Below are 23,030 nucleotides of genomic sequence, written 5' to 3'. Positions count from 1 at the left end.
GGGAGCAACTGAGCAGAGGGTCGCAGTGAAGCAAAAGCCTGAGGAGAGTGAAGGGGAGGAGGCAGTGTTCTGACAGGGGCTGGGTGGGGGGGGCAGTGGGCTTCCTCTCCTTCTCCGCCAAAGCCCCCGGTGCCTGAAGTTAGGGTAAGAGGCGACGGAAAGGATGAACGTCAGGGGCTGGAGCGATAGCACAGTGGGTAGGGCATTTGCCTTGCACGTGGCCGACCCGGGTTCAATTCCCAGCATCCCATAGGGTCCCCTGAGCACCGCCAGGAGTGATTCCTGAGTGCATGAGCCAGGAGTGACCCCTGTGCATCGCCGGGTGTGACCCAAAAAGAAAAAAAAAATAGTAAGATGAGCTTCAGCTCAGGACTGAAGGGCCCGGAGCACGGGGGACGGCCTCTGGCTCTTGTCTCTGGTCTCGCTTGAAGCTGGCTGAGCCTGACTCGGTGAGTGTGACTGGCACGTGTCCCTCCACGCAGGGACACGGAACCTACAGCTCCCGCCTGGCTGTGCCGTGCACTGGGCTGGAGGGATGGCGCCCCAGTGACCCATGCCCTTGGAGAGGTCAAGGACAGGGCGACCTTCGAACTGGTCCTGATGCAGAGCCAGCCGAGGGGGGGCGGGGCGGGAGGGCCCTGGAGCATGCGACACGTGGACACCACGTGACGGAGGAGGGGGAAAGGGAGGCCCAAGCCCCGGGACACCGGGGAGCTTTAAAGCCCATGATGGAAATGAACCGGGGTGTGGGGGGCAGAAAGAACGTGGGCAGGGAGTGATCCCAGAATAAGGGGCGTCCTCTGATGTGCCTCGGGGAGACGCGGGGGGCACACGGGGTCAAGCCTGGGCTAGAGGGGCCAGGCCGGAGGCCAGCGGGGGCCCTGAGAGCCCCTCCTTCTGGGTTCCGTTTCGGGAAGCCCCCAAACCCGGCACTTCCCCTTCTGGCCAGCCATTGGCTCCGGTGCCCGGGGCCTGCCGGGGAGTCCCTGGCTCACCCACCTCGCTTCTCGGACCCCCTGGGACACCGGCCACCGCTCTGTCCACTCACCTTTCACTTTCAGCCCCTCCCCCCCGCTTCCCGGGGGTCACGTTGCAGATGGTCCAAGCTTTGGGGAACTAAACGGAGCTCGGTCCTGACTCATCAGCGAGGAACTTGGGTTCTTTCCAGAGCCGGCGCCTGTAGATGCGCAGACACTGGCCTCCCGGGCGGCGAGATGGGGTAGTTGGGGTGTCTGCGCCGCAGAAGCTTCACCGAGGGGCCGGAACACTCTGTCCTCCTACCGAAAAGTGGGGTAGGGCCCGAGAATCTCATCCTCCATTTCCTTTCTGACTCTTGGAAACGTCCTTGTAGCCGTGACGGGCTGGGTGGGTGCTGGGGTCTCGGGGCGTCCCTGTGCCTGTCTCTGAGTTGGGGTGCCTTTGATCGTGCCGATTTGCCACCTGAATATTCTGCTGTTGTGCTTTTCTGAGGATTTTCCCGATTTTTAAAAAAATGGAGTTCACTGCAGATGAAATTATTTCTCTAATAGTTTTGCATCCCTCCAGTTTGCAGGTATACAAGTTATAGAATATATTTATCGCTGTATCACTGTCATCCCACTTGCTCATCGATTGGCTCGAGCGGGCACCAGTAACGTCTCCATCATGAGACTTGTTGTTACTGTTTTTGGCATATTGAATACACCATGGGTAGCTTGCCAGGCTCTGCCGTGCGGGATATTTATATCAGGTGCATAAATATGCCACAATAAGAGTTATGCACCATTGCATAGAACGAGGTATAATCATTATCACAATGTATTATATTTATCTTATATGTTCCATAGGATATATATAATGTATACAATATATGTCATCTCCCATTTCAGTTGATTTTTTCATTCTCTGATGGAATTTTGGATGAGTAAGTTCTTAATTTGGCAAAGTCCGTTTTGTCAGTCTTTGTGGCTGGAGTTTTCTCAGTGATTTTAAGGACTGTCGCCAGTTTGCAGGTGGCATTATCCTGGTTTTCTTCGGAATGCTTATTGTTTTGCATGTCTAGAGTATATCTGGGATTTATTTTTAGGTGAGATGAAACGGAGGGCGGGAGTTCTATTCCCGTGAACATTCACTTGCACTCCCTTCATTGTTCTTTCTCTGCCTCTGCTGGAAATCAGATGCTTAGGGCTTGGGAGTTTTGCATACTCTGTTCTTTTTCATGGACCAGATTGTTTCTCTTGCGATAAATGCCAAAAGTTCTTCAGATTATAATATTACAGAGAATCCCTCGCCCCTCTCTTTCCTCCTTTCTTTCCTCCCTCTCTCCCTCCCGCTCTCTCTCTCTTTCCCTCTTTCCCTTCCTTCTCCCTCCCTCCCTTTTTTCCTCTCTCCCTCTCTTCCTTCACACATGCAACAGGACTCAGGGCTTCCTCCTGGCTCTGCACTCAGGAATTACTCCTGGCAGTGCTCAGGAGCCCTACAAATGCTGACAATCGAACCCAGGTCAGCTGCGTGCAAGGCAAGCACCCTGCCCATGGTACTATCACTCTGGCCCCTGAGAACTGGCATCTTTCAAGCGTTAAATGCTCAACTCTATTTTATACTCATATTTTCTTGGGCGTTCCAGGCCCACCAGAAAAATAGCTCCTGAGTCCGCCCCTTTCACTGGCAGCCCGGGCCTGGGGACCTCTTGGTGGCTCTGGGTGTGGTTGGTTGGTGCCAAACAGAGCCCGGAATTGGACTTTGCTAAGCACTAGCTCTGTTCTACCTTCGTCACAACCTCGAGGGCAGAGCTCAGTCTCGTAACCGCACGCACATGGCGAGACCACGGGTCTCTAGAAATCTTCTTTTTGAGTGACTGAAACTCGAGCACCTCTGAACAACAACTCCCGGTTTCCCCCGCCCACCAGCCCCGGCAGCCACCATTCTACTTTCCATTTCTCTGGCCCCGGTGGCTCTGAGCCTGCCAGGGAGTGGAACCTTGTAGAATTTCTCTGTTTGGGTTTTTGGTTTTCTGTTTGTTTTGGCGGATGTCTTATTTCACAGAGTTTAGAGCCCCACGTTCATTTACATTGCAGGTATACTGTCCTTTACTGTCTTGACCCATCCCTTAGCCAGTGAGTTTGGGTGACTTCCCGTATCAAGCTTACTGCAAATCATTCTGTCGTGAGAATGGGCCTCAGCTCTGTGAAGTATTTGAGGTACTGTGATTTTCAGAGATTTCATTAACTTCTAACTTGCTCCATACAGTTAAATGTTATATCTTCCAATCCATAAAGATTGAATTTCTCTCTCCTTCCTCCCTCCCTCCCTCCCCCCTCTCTCCCTCCCTCCCTCCCTCCCTTCCTTCCTTCCTTCCTTCCTTCCTTCCTTCCTTCCTTCCTTCCTTCCTTCCTTCCTTCCTTCCTTCCTTCCTCCCTTCCTCCTTCCTTCCTTCCTTCCTTCCTTCCTTCCTTCCTTCCTTCCTTCCTTCCTTCCTTCCTTCCTTCCTTCCTTCCTTCCTTCCTTCCTTCCTCCCTTCCTCCTTCCTTCCTTCCTTCCTTCCTTCCTTCCTTCCTTCCTTCTTTCCTTCCTTCCTTCCTCCCTCCTTCCCTCCCTCCTACCCTCCCTCCTACCCTCCCTCTCTCCCTCCCTCCCTCCTTTCCTCCCTCCCTCGTTTCCTCCCTCCCTCGTTTCCTCCCTCCCTCCCTCCCTCCCTCCCTCCTACCATCCCTCCCTCCCTCCCTCCCTCCGTCCCTCCCTCCACCATCCATTCCTCCCTCCCTTCCTCCCTTCCTTCCTTCCTTCCTTCCTTCCTTCCTTCCTTCCTTCCTTCCTTCCTTCCTTCCTTCCTTCCTTCCTTCCTTCCTCCCTCCCTCTCACCCTTCCTTTCTACCTTCTTTGTACCCGCTGCGCTAAGACTCTGATTGTGCTCAGGGTGACTCCTGGCGGTGCTCCAGGGACCATATGGGATGCAGGAATTGAACCAGAGTCAGCTGCATACAAGACTTGTGCCTTACTTGCTGTACTACCTCTCCAATCCTGAGTATGGAATTTCTTTGCATTAATTTTTGCCTTCTTTAATTTCTTCCAGCAATAGTTTGTCATTTTCACTGCACAAGTCTCTGGCCTCCTGGGATAACTGTATTCTGAAGTATTTTGTTCCTTTCAGTGCTTCTGTAAAGGGGATTGTTTCATTTAAAATTTTGCTGTGAGTATATAGAAATGTAATTGAGTTTTTGACTCTTGATTTTTTTATCCTGTTACTTTGCTAAATTAGTTACTCACTCAATAGTTTTTTTGGTGTGGAATCTGAAAGACTTTTATGTGTAAGATCATCTAATCATCAGAGATCATTTTACTCTTTCTGTTCTAATTTGCATTGCTTTTAAACTTCTTTCTTGTAGCCTAAGTACATTGGTTAGAACTTCTTTCCCAATGTTCAACAGAAGAGACGAGACTGGGCATTTTTTCTGCTTTTCACCATTTGACTCTTAGGTTAACTGTGGACTTTTCACATATGACCTTTAATGGGTTGAGGTGATTTCCTACGGCTCCTACTTGACTGGGTGCTTTTTGTCATGAAAGGGTGTTGAAATTTGTCAATGTTTTTTCTTCATGGATCGCAATGATTGTGTGATTTTCGCCCCTCTCCCCTTATTGTCTTGGTGCCTTTGTTTGCAAGTATTCTTACATCTCAGGACAAATCCCACTTTATTAGGTGTACAATCATTTCAGTGTACTGTTGGCTTCAGTTTCGTAGAATTTTGTTGAGACTTTTTTTTTTATTTTTGGATCACACCTGGCGATGCACAGGGGTTACTCCTGGCTCTGCACTCAGGAATTACTCCTGGTGGACCATATGGGATGCTGGGAATTGAACCCGGGTCGGCCTCGTGCAAGGCAAACGCTCTACCCACTGTGCTATTGCTCCAGCCCCATTTTGTTGAGACTTTTTGCATCAGTATTCACCCCGGGCACCAGGGAGATCTCGGTGGGCAGAAAGGAAGACTTGGCACACAGGAGCCCAGGCCGGGTCCCTGGCACTGCCCGGTGCTCTGGACATCCCAGGATTGATCCCTGAACACTGAACCACGAGTAGTCCTTGAGCATGGCCAGGTGTTACCCACACCCCTTAACCAAAAATATCCAAAAATATTGGTCTGGGGTTTTCTTTTAGTGTTCGGCTGCCTGTGGTGTCAGGGCAATGTTGATTCAAGTAAAATGAGTTTATAAGCGTCCTCTTTGGCTCGGGTATGAGTTTGAGACAGGTTGGCATTCCGCCTTATTTACATTTGAGAGAATGCTCCAGTGAAGTAATAGTCTGATTCTGGGCTTTTTTGTGTTGGCAGTTTTGGACAACTGATTCCTTATCCTTATAAGCTACGGGTCAGTTCATATTTTCTGTTTCTTTATAACTCAGTTGAGATAGGTTATAAGTTTCTAAAAATATATATTTTTTCTTTTTAACCTTATTGCATTGATTCGAAGCTCTGAGATAAGGCATTTCTCATCTCTTCGTAACCCCAGGGTTAAAGTATTTGGTATCTCATCCTTACACACAATGTTAACTGTGCTCATTCGCTCTGTGTGTGTGTGTGTGTGTGTGTGTGTGTACGTGCCTAATATCAGATCAAAGTATATTCCTTCTATCTTAGTTTAAAAAAATGATGAATGTGTGTTGCAATTTATGAAATGTACCTTCTGAAGCTTCTAAGACCACAGAAACATTCTCCGTTCTGTTAATGTAGTGAAAATGAGTACCCATTTCCAGAGCCGAATGGTTTGCCATCCTGGAATGGAGCCCCGGGTGCTGGTGTGTCACCTGCCTTGGTAGTCATCATTAGATGTGACCTGTCCATTTTTTAATTTAGAATTCTGGCATCTATACCTATGAGAGAGAGTCATCTACAATTTTACTTTATTTTAAAGTCGAGCTTGGTGTCAGAGCTGTGCATATCACTTTGGTATTTAGTTCATTTGCATCTACTAAGCTATACCAGTGCTCAGGTGCTTGGCGGAGTGGCTTGGCCATCTTAGGGTCCCATCTCTTCTTCAGTCTCATACTTGCCTTTGTTCCACTCTCTAAAGACAAAATTTAAGAGGCTGGAGTGATAGCGCAGCAGGTAGGGTGTTTGCCTTGCATGCAGCCGACCCACGTTTGATCCCCGGCATCCCATATGGTCCCCCAAGCACTGCCAGGAGTAATTCCTGAGTGCAGAGTCAGGAGTAACCCCTGAGCTTCACCGGGTGTGACCCAAAAAGAAAAAGAAAAAAAGGTTAACTTGAAAAATGGATTACTCTGTTTCTTGTCTTTTAGTGTGTAGGTTTTATGTTCTTTTTATCATTTTTAGTGCTTACCTCATAAATTACACCAATGCGTGGCCTTTGGGAAATCTGCTTTATTTACATCAGTACTTTTATTGCTTCCCAGAAAATCAGAAGCCCTTAATCTTATCTACTGTTTTTTATTTTTGAAGTATCACCGTCATAGATTTTTCATTCTGCACATGGCTATATAACACGTTGCCACCATTATCTTAAGCAAGTACTGTTCATTCTTTCTTACGATGCTCTCCCACGTTCTCCATTTATTCCCAGAATATCTTGACTTTTCAGCTGGGATTGCATTTCTTTTGCCCTCCTTTATTACATGTTTTGATGTAGCTCTTACAGTGGTACTTTTTTTCAGCTTTTATTTTATTCTAAAAAAAATCTTTATTGTAACCTTCATAAAAATGTGTAATTAAAATTTAGTTCTTGTGTAAAACTCATTCTCCTGATGCATATGGTAGAGGAAATTTAGCATATTCACGGAGTGGGGCTGCCACGCCACTGAATGCAGAGTGCCGGCATCCACCAAAATAGAATCCATAGCACAGCGGGGAGGGCGTTTGCCTTGCATGTGGCCCACCCGGGTTCGATTCCCAGCATCCCATAGGGTCCCCTGAGCACAGCCAGGAGTGACTCCTGAATGCAGAGCCAGGAGTAACCCCTGTGCATTGCCGGGTGTGACCCAAAAAGAAAAATAATCAAAACTGAAAAACAACAGAACCTGGATTTAATCATTGTCACTTCAGTCTTTTCACACCTGATGGTGCTCAGGGATTACTCCTGGCTGTGTTCAGTGCTGGAGGTGGGAGGACCCATTGGGATGCAGGGGATTGAACCCGGGTCAGCTGCGTGCTAGGCACACGCCCTCCCCACTGTGCTATGGCTCCGGCCGTGATGTCTTTGCTTCTTGCCCACTTTCCTCCTTGTCAGCCCCCCGAGTCCCAAACCTTTAGAGCAGCGTCAGTCGTTTCCTGGCGCTTCCTGCAGTTCCTCTTGGGGCTGCACTGCTGTCCTGTGGCGTTGTCCGTGGGGGCAGCGGCGTGGTCTGTGGTGTGATGTGCTGGTTCCTCTTCACGGGGCGCGTGGCATCTCCTTTCGCTGATGGAGGCAGAGGTTGCTTCTGGGTCTTCACTGCTGAAAGCCCTCCTGCCCCAGAAACCCTCGCACGCGTATGGCGGCTCCTGCCCCAGAAACCCTCGCACGCGTGTGGGGCCTCCTGCCCCAGAAACCCTCGCACACGAGTGGGAATTCCTGCTATAGAAATCCTTTGCATACGCTCCTCGCACGCATATGTGAGTGTCCCTTTAGGAGTGCGGACAGTGTGAAACTGCTGGGTTGAGGCCAGTTCCCCTCTCAGGCCCCTCCGACAGTGCCCTTCTGATTCCAGTCCAGGCACTTCCCTTGGCCTGGGCACTTGCTGTGAGTGAGGGCTCCCCCTGCACCCGGCCTCAGCCGCTGTCCCCCTGCACCCCACCTCAGCACAGGGCGTGCAGTCAGCCCTGTTTTGGCTGAGCACCCCCTGCCGTGGTGTGGCACTGAGCTTTGGTTTTCATTTTGTTGTTGCCTCTGAACTCAAGCACGTGGCGTTCCCTGTGGCCGAGTTCAATCTGGGCGCCCACCCCTCTGGCTTCTCCGCTCCCCGCAATCTTCCGCTTATGGTTTTGGCTTTTTGGGTCACACCTGGCGATGCTCAGGGGTCACTCCTGGCTCTGCACTGAGGAATTACTCCTGGTGGTGCTCGGGGGACCCTATGGGATGCTGGGGATGGAACTTGGGTCAGCCCCGCTGTGCTATGGCTTGAGTCTGAGCACTGACGTGTTGACTCTGGGGTCGGTGCTGCTCTGGGAAGCTGAGTGAGCGTCCTGAGGCCCCCCACAACCTGGGTTTTAGCCTCCAGGGCAACCCCTTTTTCTGCTGGAGGTGGTGAGACAATTGGCCCTTGAGACGTGACAATTGGGACAAAACTGGTCCAGATCAATAGCAAGAGATAATAGTCCCTGGGAGAGCCTTAAGGGCAGGCATTCTAGAACATTCCACCATGGCGTCAGGGATGCCACAAGAGCACCAAGCGGCCCGTCAGGGTTGAGTTTGGAGTGACGGGAGGGCGGGCCATGTTAGTGGGGGTGTTGCGGGTGGGCAGGGCGCTGGGGGGTGTTGTCGGTCAGAGCCAGAGCTGCAGTTTCTCCGTTCACTCCAGTTTCCAGGGCACTGCCACGTCTGTGCCCGCCCGCAGGGCACTGCCTCTAGCACTTCGGAGATGAGAACTGGGGCCGGAGAGAGCTGCAGCCACCCCGGGTCTCTGGCGCCCCGTGTGTGGCCCTTGGTACTGAGCGTGCCTCGGGCCCTTGCTGGCCGGCTCTGGCTCTGGGCTCGGGTAGCAGAAGAGTCCAGCTGTGGACGTGTGGGCGGCCCCGGCATGCCCAGGCCCTCGGCCACACCCCTGGACTAGAACAGCTGGTGCCCGTGAGTGTCCTCTACGCAGCTGACAGAGGCGGCCTCTGCCCTGTCCCCGAGAAGTGCCTTCTGGCCAGCGTCCTCGGAAGGCGCCCAGGTCAGCTGTCCTTGGCACCCTTAGTCCATGCACCGGAGCTTTGTGGCCAGGCCTGGGCTGGGTGCCCCCCGATGGCTGCAGGTTGAGGACCCTCCCCTACAGGAGAAGAGATGCCGGGGGGACAGACGCACAGGGGCAGCCCTGTACCCGGAGGCCCACATGGCATTTGTGTGCAGAGCCGGGGACCGTGGAGGGGCCAGGGGTTCCACTCGGGGCGCAGAGTCCATGCTTTGGCCCGGGGGCCCTGGGGTGGGGCCACAAGACTCCTGCGATACAGGCACAGGCCCTCGAAGGATGCTGTGTGGGGCTGCGTGCCTCCATGTACATCTACATGGGGTCAACCCTGGTGATGCTATTGAATTATCACTGTGTCACTCTCATCCCGTTGCTCATGGATTTGCTCGAGCGGGCACCAGTAATGTCTCCATTGTGAGACTTGTTACTGTTTTTGGCATATCGAATATGCCACGGGTAGCTTGCCAGGCTCTGTCATGCGGGTGAGATACTCTCGGTAGCTTGCTGGGCTCTCCGAGAGGGGCGAAGGAATCGAACTCTGGTCTCCGTGTGCAAAGCGAACGCCCTACCTGCTGTGCTATTGCTCCAGCTATTGAATTAAGTGCATTTATTTATTTATTTATTTAGAGATCCCCAAGGGACTCTCAGGAGGTCCAGGGCTGTCTCATGTGCCCCCTCCCCACCCCCCCCACTGATAGCTGGCAGGTCAAAGGCAGAGCCTCGGGTAGGACACCCTGATCCCTGGGGCCCTCCGGGGCTGCTCCCAGCACAGCCCAGGGGACGCTGCAGCAATGGGCAGGGAAGCCAGGCTGGGTGCAGGCTGGGCACGTACCCTCACCGCTGTGTCCTCGTTCCGTCCCGGCTTGGGGGGGTCTTCGTCATAGCAACATCCCTCACTGGAAAGCGTGCTGGAGACAGAGGCACTGATGCAGGCGTCTCCGCCCTGGTGAGGCCGGGGCTCTGTTTCAAGGGATTCATCGATGGAAACTACAGTGAGTGAGGGGCCGGAGCGACAGCACAGCGGGTAGGGCGTTTGCCTTGCATGCAGCCGACCTGGGTTCGATCCCCGGCATCCCATATGGTCCCCCAAGCACTGCCAGGAGCAGTTCCTGAGTGCAAAGCCAGGAGTAACCCCTGAGCATCGCTGGGTGTGACCCAAAAAGAAAAAAAAAAAGAAACTAGTCAGTGAGAGCTCAGGCGCCTGGTCTGCACACAGGGCCAGCGTGTGGGAAGGGAGGGCTCCCGGACCCCCCTCTCGGGAGTGTTTGTCCCTGGAACCGCCAAGCCCGAGTGGGCCCGCTGCCCACCCGTGGTTAGGGAGCACGACCCCACTGTCGGCCTTCCCCTCCTACATTTCCCCCCGGGACCTCCCGGGAGAGCTCTGGAAGGCTCCCAGAGGGCAGGGGACCGCCAGCACCGCTGTGTGGCCCCCTCCCCTACCTGTCGGGGAGGAGGGGAGCAGCAGGAAGGGCTCAGAGTGGCCGTGGCAGCCCGCCCTCTGGGCACCAGGTGCAGCTGCAGCGCTGCCGGCCGAGGCTCCCAGGCCAGGGACCGACAGGTTCAGGTTTAGATGTTTGCTCAAGCCCCGTGGTTTGTCAAGTCCTGCGTCACTGGGTAGAATACAGCGCTCTGGCCCCCTCGCCCTGCGTCCCCAGGCCGGCCACCCAGGCGGCGGCGGCGGGCACAGTTTGGGGTTTGGCTGTAGTCTCGCCCTGTGTTTCGGCGCGGTTGGCTCTGTGGTTTGGAGTTCCGTCGGCGCCGCCCACCCGCCCGCAGCCCTCGGCGCTGGGCTCCTTCCCGGCCGCCCGTCTGCTGGCTTCCCCTCAGCGGGCCTGTCCCTCTCTGTATGGCTCCCTGCTGGGCTCCCAGGTCGCAGGGGGGTGTCAGCGGAGGGGGGGGGTGTCTCAGCAGGGGGGTCTCGGCCCTCCAGCTCCCGCCGACGGTTCCCCAGCAGCCCGGGCCCACACTTGGTCTGGAGGACCAAACTCCAGTCTCTGACGCAGCCAGGTGGAGGGGGGGTCCCAGCCTCCTGGGAGGGGGCTTAGGGGCCAGGAGGAGGAGGAGGAGGGGGAGTCCTGGGGGAGGGTCGCCGTAGAACAAATCAATTATTTTATTTTATTTTATTTTATTTTTCTTTTTGGGTCACACCCGGTGATGCACAGGGGTTACTCCTGGCTCTGCACTCAGGAATTACTCCTGGCGGTGCTCAGGGGACCCTATGGGATGCTGGGAATCGAACCCGGGTGGGCCGTGTGCAAGGCAAACGCCCTCCCCGCTGTGCTATCGCTCCAGCCCCAAATCGGTGATTTTTGATTTTCAGGCCACACCCTGCTGCTCTCGGGGCTTCCTCCTGGTAGTGCCCAGGGGACCATGTGTGGCGCCCGGGATTGAACCCGGGTGGGGCCACGTGGCCACTCAGGGGTTTCTAAGGGGAAGGACTCCTCGGGCCTCCGGGGCCTCCTGCTTCATTGGGGTTGTCTGGACACCGACCGCCAGGGGCATGAGTAGGGTGGGGCAAGGGGGAAGAGGGGGGCTGTGAGTGGCATGAGGGGGTGATGGGGTGAGTGGAATATGTGGGCTGAGCAGGGCTGATGGGGGGGCGGGGTGATGGGGTGGCTGTGGGGAAGGGCGGGAGGAAGGAGGGGGTAGGCGGAGGGGGCGGGCAGGGGGAGGGGTGGGCGGGGTGACAGGGGGAGTGGAGTGGAATGAATGGGTGGGCCAGGGGATGGGTGGGTGGGGTGGGCTGGGGGAGGAGGCGGGTAGGGGAGGGGCAGGTAGGGTGATGGGGTGAGTGGAGTGGAAAGAATGGGGGGGAGGGAGGGGTGGGCGGGGTGACAGGGTGGGCGGAGCGAGGGGTGAGTGGAGTGGAATGAGGGGGTGAGGGGTGATGGGGGAGGGGAGGCGGCCCAGACCGGTGCCCAGCCCGCCCCATCTCCCCGTGTGCCTCTCACAGGACCCAGGAGGCAGCATGCGTCGAGGCTGGGCCGTCCCCCTGCTCCTGCTGACCGTCCAGGCTGGTGAGTGGTGGCCGCGCTGGCGGGACAGGGTCTCCGGACCAGCCACGGGGCCACGGGCTCGGGGTCTGCGTGTCCCTTGGAGGCCGCCCCTGGGTGCAGCGCCCCCGGAATGGGCTCTGTCCAGCAGACAGTGCCTGCGGGAAAGGGGGCACTCAGGGTCTCAGGGGTCCCGGCTCTGTGTCTGGGGGGCAGGCAGGGGCCTGTTGGGAGTCTAGCAAGACCCGTGGGCTCCTGCCCGAACCAGGTTCTTTCCTTCCCAGTGGGCCTCAACTGCCCCCATAGGCCCTGCGCTGCTCCCAAGGGTCATCTCCCCCTGGACAGCTCTGATCCCCGGAGAATTGTGCAGACGGGGGTCTGAGGCCATAGCCAGGGCTGAGAGTGGAGGTCCACCCGCAGTGTCCACCTGGGCGGTCCACCCGCAGTGTCCATCTGGGCGGTCCACCCACAGTGTCCAGCTGGGAGGTTCATCCTCAGTGTCCACCTGGGAGGCCCACCCACAGGGTCCGCCTGGGCGGTCCATCTGTCTGCCCAGGAGCAGAGGGGACGCCCTGGTGGTCCGTCCCCTGCTGCGCTATGACCGGCAGAATGCAGAATGGGCAGTCACTTCCGCTTTCCGGGCGAGGGTCTCCGCTGCTCCTGGGGGGAGGGGCGCCCCAGCGATTCTGGGGTCCTCTCGTCTCCTTTCCAGCACCAAGCTAGCGAGAGGCCCAGGGAGGAACCGCCCCTCCCACACACCTCCTCCCCCCCCCCTTCCTTAGTCAAAGAAAAATAGGGAAAAGCCACTGAAAATGAATCCTCTTGAAAAGGGGAACGGGTTTCTGGTAAACCGTGCGCGTGCGCGGGGGAGGGGTGCAAAACAGCCGCATCAGCCCTTGCTCTCAGAGAACAGAGCAAAAACCCATTTGATGCCTTATCCCAGACATGGGCCCCACTGTGGATTCCGATTGCACCCCTGTTTTTAAAATAATGATTCAGGGTGCACGGATATGAAACCCTCTACTTAGTCAGAGACCAAATTATTTAAAATAATGATTTAAAATGGGGTATTTTAAAAGGGGTGTTAAACCTTCCACCTAGACAGAGGCCAAACCGTTTAAAATAATGATTGGGGGTGCAGGGGTATTAAACCTTCCACCTAGGAGCTGGAGCCATAGCACAGCTGGAGGGAGTTTGCCTTGCACATGGCCGATCCGGGTTCGATTCCCAGCATCCCATAGGGTCCCCTGAGCACCGCCAGGAGTAATTCCTGAGTGCATGAGGCAGGAGTAACCTCTGGGCATTGCCGGTGGTGATCCAAAAAGCAAAATTACAAAAAAAACAAAACCCACAACTCATTAAACCTTCCACCTAGTACAGGGGGTGCGGGGCTTGCCTTGCCGGCGGCTAACCCAGGTTCAAGCCCCAGCACTGCCAGGAGGGACTCCTGAGCACAGAGCCAGGAGGATGTGCCTGAGCAGTGGAGGGTGTGGCCGACTCGGAAAAATAAAATCCTTCTACTGAGATTTCCTGGAGGGCGGCAGGCAGCTTGCACACCTCCGGCCCGAGGGTGGAGGGTGTGCCCTGTCGGGGCAGGGGAGTCCAGCCAGGGGCGTCTCCTCCTAAGGGCTCACCTGGCACCTGGGGTTTGGGGCTGCCAGCCTGAGAGGCGGCTGGAAGGGCGCGGGGTGGGACAGTGTGGTGACTCTGCTTCCTGTCCACAGCGCCCTGTGTCCTTGGCAGCCCTCAAACCCAGGACATGGACTCTTCAGGTACACAGTGCTCCCCCCCTCGGGTCCCACTTTTCATCCTGGTCCTGCAGCCCCCCCCCCCCGGGGCTGCCCCCCACCCACCAACGCCTTTGTCTCTCCCGACCCTGCAGGCTCAGGATGCCCCAGCCTTGACTGCTACACAGATTACCTCCAGACGGTCACCTGCCTCCTGGAAACGGGTCCCATCCACCCAGACGTGCTCACCCTCACCTGGTAAGTGGAATGACCCCCAGGGGAGCACCGGAAGGTGCGGTGGGGCGGGGCTGCGGGAGGTGGCTGCGGGTTCCTGGGTCCACTCGGCAACTGCACCTGATGTTTTTGGCCTCACTGGGGACGCCTAGGGCCACTGCCTGCCACATGGCCAGCAGTGTCACCTGACCAGGCTCCCGGGGACTCCTGCAGGGCAGCTCTGTCCTCCTCCAGGACCTGACTGTGGTTCTGAGACCCCGGAGTGGACCGCCCCCCCCCCAGCTGTGTTGGAACTCTGAGCGTGGGCCAGCAACCTGTACAAAATGATAGTTTCTGTGCTCACTTAATCACTCACCAGTGAGGACAATTAGGCCTCGGTCTCACAACCAGGAGGTACAGCTGGGATTCAGCCACACAGTCTGTCCCCAGGGTTCATAGGTCCCTGTTGGTCCCTGTTGTTGATGAAATAATCGTTCCACGGCCTTTATTCTGTACCGTCCCAGTGGGTGGATGAGCACGGCATGCGGGCTTGCAGGAAGGGAGAGAGATGGGACTCAGTTACCAGGAAAACTGGAGAGTGACAGCCAAGGAGCCCGGCGGGTCAGATGGGAGGCGACTGAAGGAAAACCTCAGGGCTAGGAGCACTTTTGGCGAAGAGCACTGACCCAGCAGCAGCCCCGAGGGGGCATGGCAGGCAGGAAGGGGAAAGAAACTCATCAGATGCCAAGAGGTGACTGGATAAGGAAAATGACAGGTTCAGGATAAACCGCTTTCATAGTAGTTCTTGGTAGAATTGGATGATACCGAGATGAACAGAGAAGTCCCAACGTCAGGGTTAGATGAGGGGGAAGTTCAGAGGATCTGGAGTAGTTTTGTCAGGGAGTCAAGCACTGTTACTACGCTGTCACTACGCTGATAGAAACCAGAAAGCTGCCCTGTGGTCATCTATTCAACAGTTCTTCTATTTGTCCATCCTTCCATCCACCTGTCCATCCATCCATTTATCCATCCATCTGTCATCCATCTGTCCATCCACCTACTCATCCATCCATACATCTGTCCATCTATTCATCATCTATCCACCTATCTATCCATTCATTCATCCATCCACCTATCCATTCATCCATCTATTATCCATCCATCCATCCATCATCCATTCATCCATCCATCTATCCATTCATCCACCTATCATCCATCCATCCATTCATCCATTGATCCATATATCCATCTATTCATCTATCCATCCATCCATCCATCCATCCATCTACTCATCCATCCATCTATCTATCCATCCTTTCATCCATCCATCAGTCCACACATCCATATTGGGCCATCCATCCATCCACCTATCCATTCATCCATCTATCATCCATCCATCCATCCATCCACTCATCCATCCATCCATCCATCCATTCATCCATCCATCAGTTCACACATCCATATTGGGCTACCCATCCATCCACCCATCTGTCCATCCATCCATAAGTTAATTATTCATCTATCAGTTCATCCGTAAATTCATCCATCCATCCATCCATCCATCCATCCATCCATCCATCCATCCATCCATCACCTGTTCATCCATCCAGTCATTCATCTATCCGCTCAGTCTTTCAGGACTCAGTGTTAAGCCCCCACAGACACAGGGGACCAAGCCCATCCAAGACTCATGCCCCGGTTATCCTGGCGCCATGGACTGCCGTGGGAAGTGATCTAGAGGCGGATAAGCACGTGGCTGCCCTCGGGTGCTTTCTGATAATAGTGTGGCCCACGGAGCACAGGAGAGAGACCCATCTGTGCTGGTGTCTCTGGACACAGCGGCCCCTGCCTGGAGTCCCTCTGTGTGCTGAGTGGGAGCTGGAGGAATCGCGAGGTCACGGGAGTCCGCAGGAGAGAAAAACTAGCCAAGAAGGCGAGACTGAGGGGCCAGATTTCATCGTCTGGCTGGGAAGTAGCCATGGAAGACATGACTGGGAGCGGCCAGAAAATGGGCCCACACATCCCCACTGGGCCTTGTGGGTCACATTTTCTTTTCTTTTCTTTTCTTTTCTTTTCTTTTCTTTTCTTTTCTTTTCTTTTCTTTTCTTTTCTTTCCTTTTCTTTTCTTTCTTTTCTTTTTTTTTTTTTCTTATTGGGTCACACCCAGCGATGCTCAGGAATTACTCCTGGCTTTTCACTCAAGAATTACTCCTGGTGATGCTCAGGGGACCATATGGGATGTCGGGGATTGAACTTGGGGCGGCGTGTACAAGGCCAACGCCCTACCCGCTGTGCTATTTCTCCGACCCTGGGTGACATTTTCTGAGCTTAAAGATGTAGGGGAAGGCCGGTAACCCCTGGGCATACTTGCAAAACCCTCCATTTCTGTCCAGTGGGGCTTAACGAGGGAGAGGAGGGGCCGGAGCGGCAGCACAGCAGGTAGCGCCTTTGCCTTGCCCGTGACGGCTCTGGGTTCCATCCCCAGCACCCCTGGGCGTCTCTGGAATTGCCCAGAGCAGGGCATGGGGCACGACTGGCTCTTGCTCCCCAGCAGGGCAGTAGCAGATGCTGACAGGAGAGCATGTGGGAAGGAGTCTCGGGCGGCGCTTTCCCTCTTCCCTCGGGATGCAGAGGGAAGGAGAGTGTGGTGGGAGGGCCGAGGCAGGGTGCGGGCAGGGACCCACGTCTCTAAAGTTGGGAGCTGTGGGCCTGGAGGTCGTGTCGGGGGATCCGGAGGGACATTCAGGGCTGGGCTGGCCAGTGACCCCAGCCCCAGGGCGCCCTGGCTGCTCTGTCTTGAAGGGAAGACCCGAACGGAGAACTGGAGGACGAAGTCACCTCCTGCAGCCTGCGGGCCACCGCCCACAGCACCACGCACACGCGGTACGTGTGCCACATGGACGTGTTCCGCTTCCTGCCTGACGACTCCTTCAGCGTCACCGTGACGGGCTCCTGGAACACGTGTGAATGGGGCCGCTTCATGCTGGCCGAGAGAAGTGAGTCCCGGGACCCGGGTGCCGGACGCCCAGCAGTCTCGGGGCGTGGGAACAGACCCCCCTCCACCCCGCAATGAGAGGCTGCGGGGGTGGGGGCCGCAGGGTGGGCCTTGGGCGGGTTCCCCCCGGGATTCTGTCCCATGGGGAGTGCCCGGGGGCCTCAGAGTCCCGGGCGAGTCCTCTCTCTCTCTGCCCCCCCAACTCGCCTCTCCTGGAGGGGGTTGTGTAGGAGCGCCCAGGGCGCCAGCGTGGGTGGGGGCGGGTCTGCGGGCCCAGCATCCCCCAGGGTGGCCTGGCCAGCGGCTCATTCCGTCCTTCTGGCTCTTCCCTTCCAGTCCAGCCTCTGCCCCCGGTCAACTTGAGCATGGCCTTCTCCGGCAGCTACACGGTGTCCTGGAGCTGCCCCTGTGACTCGGCGCCCTGGCCCGCCCCCCTCAGGGACCAGCTGCAGTTTGAGCTGCTCTACAGCATCCGGGGGGACCCGGGGGTAGGCGCCCCAGACCCCGAGACCCGGAGTGGCGGGGGAGGGAGGGAAGGAGGAGCCCAGTGTGTGTGTGTGTGTGTGTGAGTGGTGAGGCCGCAAAGATGCCGCCTCTGCCCGTTTCTCCGGGGCTTGGAACACCCCCCCCATTCTCCCCTTGCCCACCCTGTGACAGCCCGTGTGTCGAGGAGAGGGCCCTCCAGGACAGCGCCAGGGAGCCCCTCCGGAAGTGGGGCCACCTGCAGCCCGCCCACGGCTCGGCTGGGGGGGGGTGCCTGAGCGAAATTGTTCTAGAAACATCCAGAACCAAGCCAAGGGCAGCAAGCAGAGCTTGGGGGGTGGGGGATGGGGGTTTCCTTGGTCCAGATATCTCCCAGAGGGGCCCTTTGTTCAGAGTGCTGGCGCATTCCAGAACGTTCCCCCCACAGAGAAGGGTGACCCCCCTCCCCAGGGTGTAGCATGGTCCCCGTTTCTGCAGGGGCTTCCAGAACTGCTCTAGGCCTCCTGGTGGCGAGGGGCTCCCGGTCCGGGGGGCCGCTGCTTCCCCGGGAGCCTCACCGGGTGCCCCCTTGCCCCCCCCGCGGCAGGAGCCCAGGAGGAAGCTGGTGTCGGTGAACGCCAGGAACGTCTCCCTCCTGCCCCTGGAGTTCCGCCCGGGCTCCAGCTACGAGCTGCGGGTGCGGGCAGGGCCCCTGCCCGGCTCCTTCTTCTCCGGGACCTGGAGCGAGTGGAGCGCGCCCACCACCTTCCACACCCTGCCCGCAGGTGGGTGCTGCCCGGCACACCCTCCCCCCCCTGCCTCTCCTGCAGGCACTGGGAGACATGGGGTCCCAGCCCCCCCGAGCTGCAGATGAGGGAACCGAGTGAGGGGACAAAGGCGTCTCCTGCTGGGGGTGGCCTGGGCAGCCGGGTCTCTCTCCGGCCCCCTCGTGCCCTCACCCTGGCCCCTTCCCGCGCTGGCAGGGGGACCCGGCCTGCGGGGGGATCTGCGGCTGTGCCTCATCCTCCTCTTCGTCGTGCCCGTCCTGGTCTTTTTGGGCCTGAAGTTCTTCCGGCCTTGGAGGTAAGGCTGGGGGGGCGGGCTGGGAGGGGTCTGCGGGGTCATGAGGAGAGTGACGGTACCACTCGGCCGGGTGCCCCTTTGCCCACACAGTGGCCCTCACTCGTGAGCCCGAGATCCGGCACAGAGTGTCACTCGACAAACAGGGGAAACTGAGGCCCAGAGGCCTGTCCAGAGGGCGGGGTCCTGAGCGATGAGGGGACTTGTGTGCCCCATGCCCACACCCGGGCCCCCCTGGATTTTGTTCATGTCCTTCAGGGCACAAGGGGCCCCCAGGTGAGGGGACAGACCCCCCTTCTGCTCCCGCCAGAGGGTTTGTCTCTGCAGCTGAGACCCCTCCCCCAGGCGGTGGGAGCTGCTGGGGGAGCCTGTGGGGGTGGGTGGGCCAGGGGCCCCCAAGACAGGAAGTGGGGCTCAGAGGCGGCCTAGCCCTGACTCTGCACCTCCCAGGCCGCCCCCTCCCCCCCCAAAGTTTGCAGGTCAGGGAACTGAGGCCGGGAGAGGGGAGAGTCCTGGGGTGTGCGGCGGGGCGGGCTGGGTGCCCGCTCACGCTCACCCCTGCCGAGCAGGCTGACCAAGGCCGTGCCCAGCCCGGAGCACTTCTTCCTGTCCCTGTACAAGGCGCACGGCGGGGACTTCAAGGTGAGTGTCTCCATGGGAGCGACCCCCACCCCCGGCCCCTCCCCTGCACCCCCAGCCTGGGGTCTGCAGAGCAGGGAGGAGTGGGGGCGCCGTCCAGGCTGGCCCTTCCTTAGAGACCCTTGATGTGTGTGTGGGGGGGTGGGTGCCCTGCCAAGCCCCATCGCAGGCCCCCGCCCGCCCCCAGCCCCGCCCAAGGGGCTCTGGTGCCCGTTTCCTGGGTGAGCGGATGTGGTGAGGGCAGGGCCCCACCTGCTCCCCGGAGCCCCGAAAACATGCTGCTCCCCCCCTCCTGGGCTGCAGCCTGGAGGCGCCTTGATGGGGGTCATTCCCGCGGGGGCAGGACCACCCAGGACCCGTCCCTGCAGCTGGGGGCACGTTCCTCAGTGCTCCCGTCCCCAAGCCCATCCCCGTAGCCTGGGGTGGGCTGATGCCTGGGGTGGGCGCAGAGGGTGGCTAAGGCCAGAGGTCTGGGTCCGAGCTGGACCTCGAGGGAGGGAGACCAGCAACCTCCCAGATGCGGAAGGTGCCCCGAGGTGGGGATTCCGGCTGCTTGTTCCAGGCCCCCTGCAGGCCCCCCTGAGGCAATGGGTTCAGGGTTCTTGGCCCCGAAGCTGGGTTCTCTCTGGCACCAAGTGCCCCTGGCACCACTAGCAGGGGGAGAGAGAGAGAAAGAAAGGAAAAAGAGGGAGGGAGGGAGGAAGGGAGGAAGGAAGGAAGGAAGGAAGGAAGGAAGGAAGGAAGGAAGGAAGGAAGGAAGGGAGGGAGGGAGGGAGGGAGGAAGGAAGGAAGGAAGGAAGGAAGGAAGGAAGGAAGGAAGGAAGGAAGGAAGGAAGGGAGGGAGGAAGGAAGGAAGGAGGGAGGGAGGAGAGAGGGAGGAGAGGAGGGAAGGAAGGAGGGAAGGAAGGAAGGAAGGAAAGAAGGAGGGAGGGAAGGAGGGAGGGAGGGAGGAGAGGAGGAAAAGGAGGGAGGGAGGAGGGAAGGAAGGAAGGAAGGAGAAAAGGAGGGAAGGAAGGAGGAAAAGAGGGAAGGAAGGAAGGAGAAAAGCAGGGAAGGAAGGAGAAAAGCAGGGAAGGAAGGAAGAAAGGAAGGAAAGAAGGAAGGAAGGGAGGAAGGAGGGAGGGAGGAAGGAAGAGAGGGAGATAGGAAGGAGGGAAGGGAGGGAGGGAAAGAAGGGGGCGGACAGGGAGGCAGGCAGAACGCTAACACAGGGGTTTAGGTCTTGCCTTTGCGTGGCCAACCCCAGTTGGGTCCCCAGCACCCCACATGGTCCCCCGGGTGCCCAGGAGTGACCCCCGAGTGGGAGCCATGGATCAGCCCTGAGCCCTGTGGGGTGTGGCCCCTCAGAGACACTGGGTGGGGGGGTCCTCTCGTCCACCCGCTGTTGCTGGAGGGCTTATCTGGGTCTGCCCGGGGTCTGCCTGCCCCCTCTGACCCCTCTCCTCCTCCCCTCCCCCAGAAATGGGTGGGCACCCCCTTCACTGCGTCCAGCCTGGAGCTGGACCCCTGGAGCCAGGGGCCGCCGTCATCGCTGGAGCCCTACAGCAGCTGCCTGGGGGCCGGCAAGGGCGCAGAGGCCGCGGCGCCGCCCCCCGAGCCCGAGGAGCCGGACGGGGCGCGCGTGGACGCCCACAGCCCCGAGCGCGACCGGCCCTACGGGCTGGTGTCCATCGACACGGTGACCGTGGTGGACGCCGAGGGGCCCTGGGCCTGCGCGCGCGCGGAGGACGGCTACCCCGCGCTGCGCCTGGACACGGGCCCCGCGGTACGGCCGCTGGACGCCGCCGTCCTGGCCTGCGGCTGCGTATCGGACGAGGCCCCCGCCCGGCCGGGGGTCGCGCTGGACAGCCTCCTGGGCCGCCTGAAGATGGCCCCGTGGGCCGAGGCGGGCTCCCCGCCGGCCAGCCCGGACACGGACACGCTGGACAGCGGCTTCGCGGGCTCCGACTGCGGCAGCCCCGTGGACGGGCCGCAGGCCGAGGGCGCCCCCCGCAGCTACCTGCGCCAGTGGGTGCTGCTGGACCCCCCGGCCGGCGAGTGAGGGGCTGCCCCGGCAGGGTCGCGCGCTGTGGCCGGGGGTCCAGGGCGCGGGGCCCGCGGTGGGGCTCAGACCACACATTGCCCCCCACAAGTGGTGTGGCCCCGGGGGCCTGGCGAGAGGCTGGACCCGGCCGCGACCACCCTCTGCCGCCCCTTTCGTGGGGTGGGACTGCACGGGACCCTCCTGGGAAGGCAGGGGGCCCCGATCACAGCGGAGCTTCCTGGACGCATCCCCCTCCCCCCCAGGGTCTGCATCTCCCCGAGGGCCCTGCAGGGACAGGGGGTGCCTGACCTTGCTGGGGACGGACGGGCAGGGACCCCCCCAAGTGTGCAGCCTGGGAGACCTCAATAAAGTTCCCTTCCTCCGTGGAGCCGGGGATCAGGCTGGTGGGGGCGGGGGCGGGGCTGGGGTGGGTGGGGGCTCCAGCCCACGGAGGGGTGGGGTTGGGGTCCGAGGACCATGCCCCCCCACCCCCACCACACCCGGTTTCTCTTCTGCCTTCTAGGTTCCCAAGGTTTATTTGTGCAAGCGAGGGCTGGGCATGGGGCAGGGGCTGGGCACAGGGAGCCCACAGGCCCCGCCCCTGCCATCTGGCTGGCACCGCAGGACAGTGAAAGTCTCTGTGTGTTGGGGGGGGGAGGGTGTCAGAGGCACCGCATGGGCAGCTGTGGAGCCCACTCCCCTTTATGCAGCCGCCGCCACCCCTGGGCTTTAAGAACACACGCTCCTTGTGGGTCCCAGCCTTTAGACTCGTGCCTTCGAGCCCGCCGGGTGGGGGCAGGAAGGTGGCGGGGGCCCAGCAGGGTGTGAGGGGGACCCCACCCGGCCGAGGCAGCGCCCCAGGGACACGCTCTGGGCCAGTCAGACCCCGGGGCAGCAGCGGGACGGTGAGAGAGAGAGAGGGAGAGAGAGAGAAAGAGAGAGAGAGAGAGCAGGGGGTGGGATGGGGGTCTGGGCTGGAAGGTTCTAGAACAGGACCCCAGCGGAAGTGGAGCGGGGCTGTCACCTGTGAGCCCGTGTGAAACCGCAGCTCCCGCGACGCCCGTGTGTGCAGCCCCGCCGCCCCCACACCTGGTTTGTGCGGTTTCCACACCCTCTCGAGGGCGGAGCAGCAGCTGGGCTCCCAGGGGGCTGCAGGGTGGGGTTGGTGGGGGGAGTGGGCACAGATCAGGGCCTGGGGGCTGGAGGCTGCCCTGGCTGAGCTGGCCGGGACCCTCTGCGTCCCATCTTTGGAGGGGCCGTGGGGGCTGATGGAGACCAGGGCCGGCCTGGGGAGGGGGGTGCTGGCTGGGCCCGGGTGCCGGGCGGGGGCCTCAGGAAGGGGTGCGGAAGGAGCAGGGGTGCAGGGGTGCTCAGACAGGCTCGGGGCTGCAGAAGCACAGTCTGGCTCACTGCTTGCTCTGTCCCCGGCCTCGGCAGAGCTAATGGTGTTCGCTGGCTCGTCCCTCCCCTCCCCTCCTCCATAGCCCAGGCGGGGACTCGGGCAGAGACGCTCACGGTCCATTCTCCTGAAGGGCTGATGGGAGCCTGGGTAGCCGGAGGGGCGAGGGGGGTCTTCAAGGACAAGGGGGTGACACGGAGTGTTGTTTGGCCCAGATGTTGGGCACAAAGGATATGAGAAAAGGTCTGGAGGGATGGCCTAGACTGGAGCACTGCCGTGTGATCGAGCATTGGGCACTGGAGTATGAGTATGACCTAGCACTGAGCACTGAAGTTTGACTTAGCACTGAGCACCAGAGTGGCACTGAAGTATAACCTAGCACTGACACTGGGCTATGACCTAACCAACCCTGAGCACTGGGGTATAACTTAGCACTGAGCACCAAAGTGTGAGCACTGGGGTATGACCTAGTACTAAGCACTGGGTATGACCTGGCACTGGAATGTCACCTAGCTCTGAACCCCAGTGGTATGACTTAGCCCTGAATGCTGGTGTCTCAGCACGGAGCACTGGAGTCATCACCGAGCATTGAACACGGAGTCCCCCGGTCAGCGCCCCTGAAGGACGCAGCCCTCGTCTGTC

General features: G+C 58.7%; 1 protein-coding gene across 1 annotated transcript; it reads left to right on the top strand.

The window, feature by feature from the left end:
* Positions 1-1,223: 1,223 nt before the first annotated feature.
* On the top strand, positions 1,224-21,371 carry IL21R (interleukin 21 receptor). The gene is made up of 10 exons (XM_055136624.1): positions 1,224-1,292; positions 11,811-11,874; positions 13,575-13,622; positions 13,733-13,835; positions 16,593-16,786; positions 17,122-17,273; positions 17,855-18,032; positions 18,231-18,330; positions 18,897-18,969; positions 20,426-21,371. The coding sequence occupies exons 2-10, from the start codon at positions 11,826-11,828 to the stop codon at positions 21,005-21,007; spliced, it is 1,479 nt and encodes a 492-aa protein (XP_054992599.1). The 5' UTR covers positions 1,224-1,292; positions 11,811-11,825; the 3' UTR covers positions 21,008-21,371.
* Positions 21,372-23,030: the final 1,659 nt, after the last annotated feature.

The sequence above is a fragment of the Sorex araneus genome, chromosome 4 (genome assembly GCF_027595985.1).
Source record: "Sorex araneus isolate mSorAra2 chromosome 4, mSorAra2.pri, whole genome shotgun sequence".
In the NCBI taxonomy this organism is placed as follows: domain Eukaryota; kingdom Metazoa; phylum Chordata; class Mammalia; order Eulipotyphla; family Soricidae; genus Sorex; species Sorex araneus.
Note: the sequence above shows the minus strand (reverse complement) of the source record. Positions and strands in the feature narration are given on the sequence as shown.

What these genes read in the sequence shown, in the direction of transcription:
- IL21R (XM_055136624.1), top strand. Translation starts at nt 11,826, where the DNA reads ATGCGTCGAGGCTGGGCCGTCCCCCTGCTCCTGCTGACCGTCCAGGCT. An exon ending in CTTCATGCTGGCCGAGAGAA is followed by an intron (nt 16,787 to 17,121) that starts GTGAGTCCCGGG and finishes CTTCCCTTCCAG; the next exon opens with TCCAGCCTCTGCCCCCGGTC. An exon ending in CTTCCACACCCTGCCCGCAG is followed by an intron (nt 18,033 to 18,230) that starts GTGGGTGCTGCC and finishes CCGCGCTGGCAG; the next exon opens with GGGGACCCGGCCTGCGGGGG.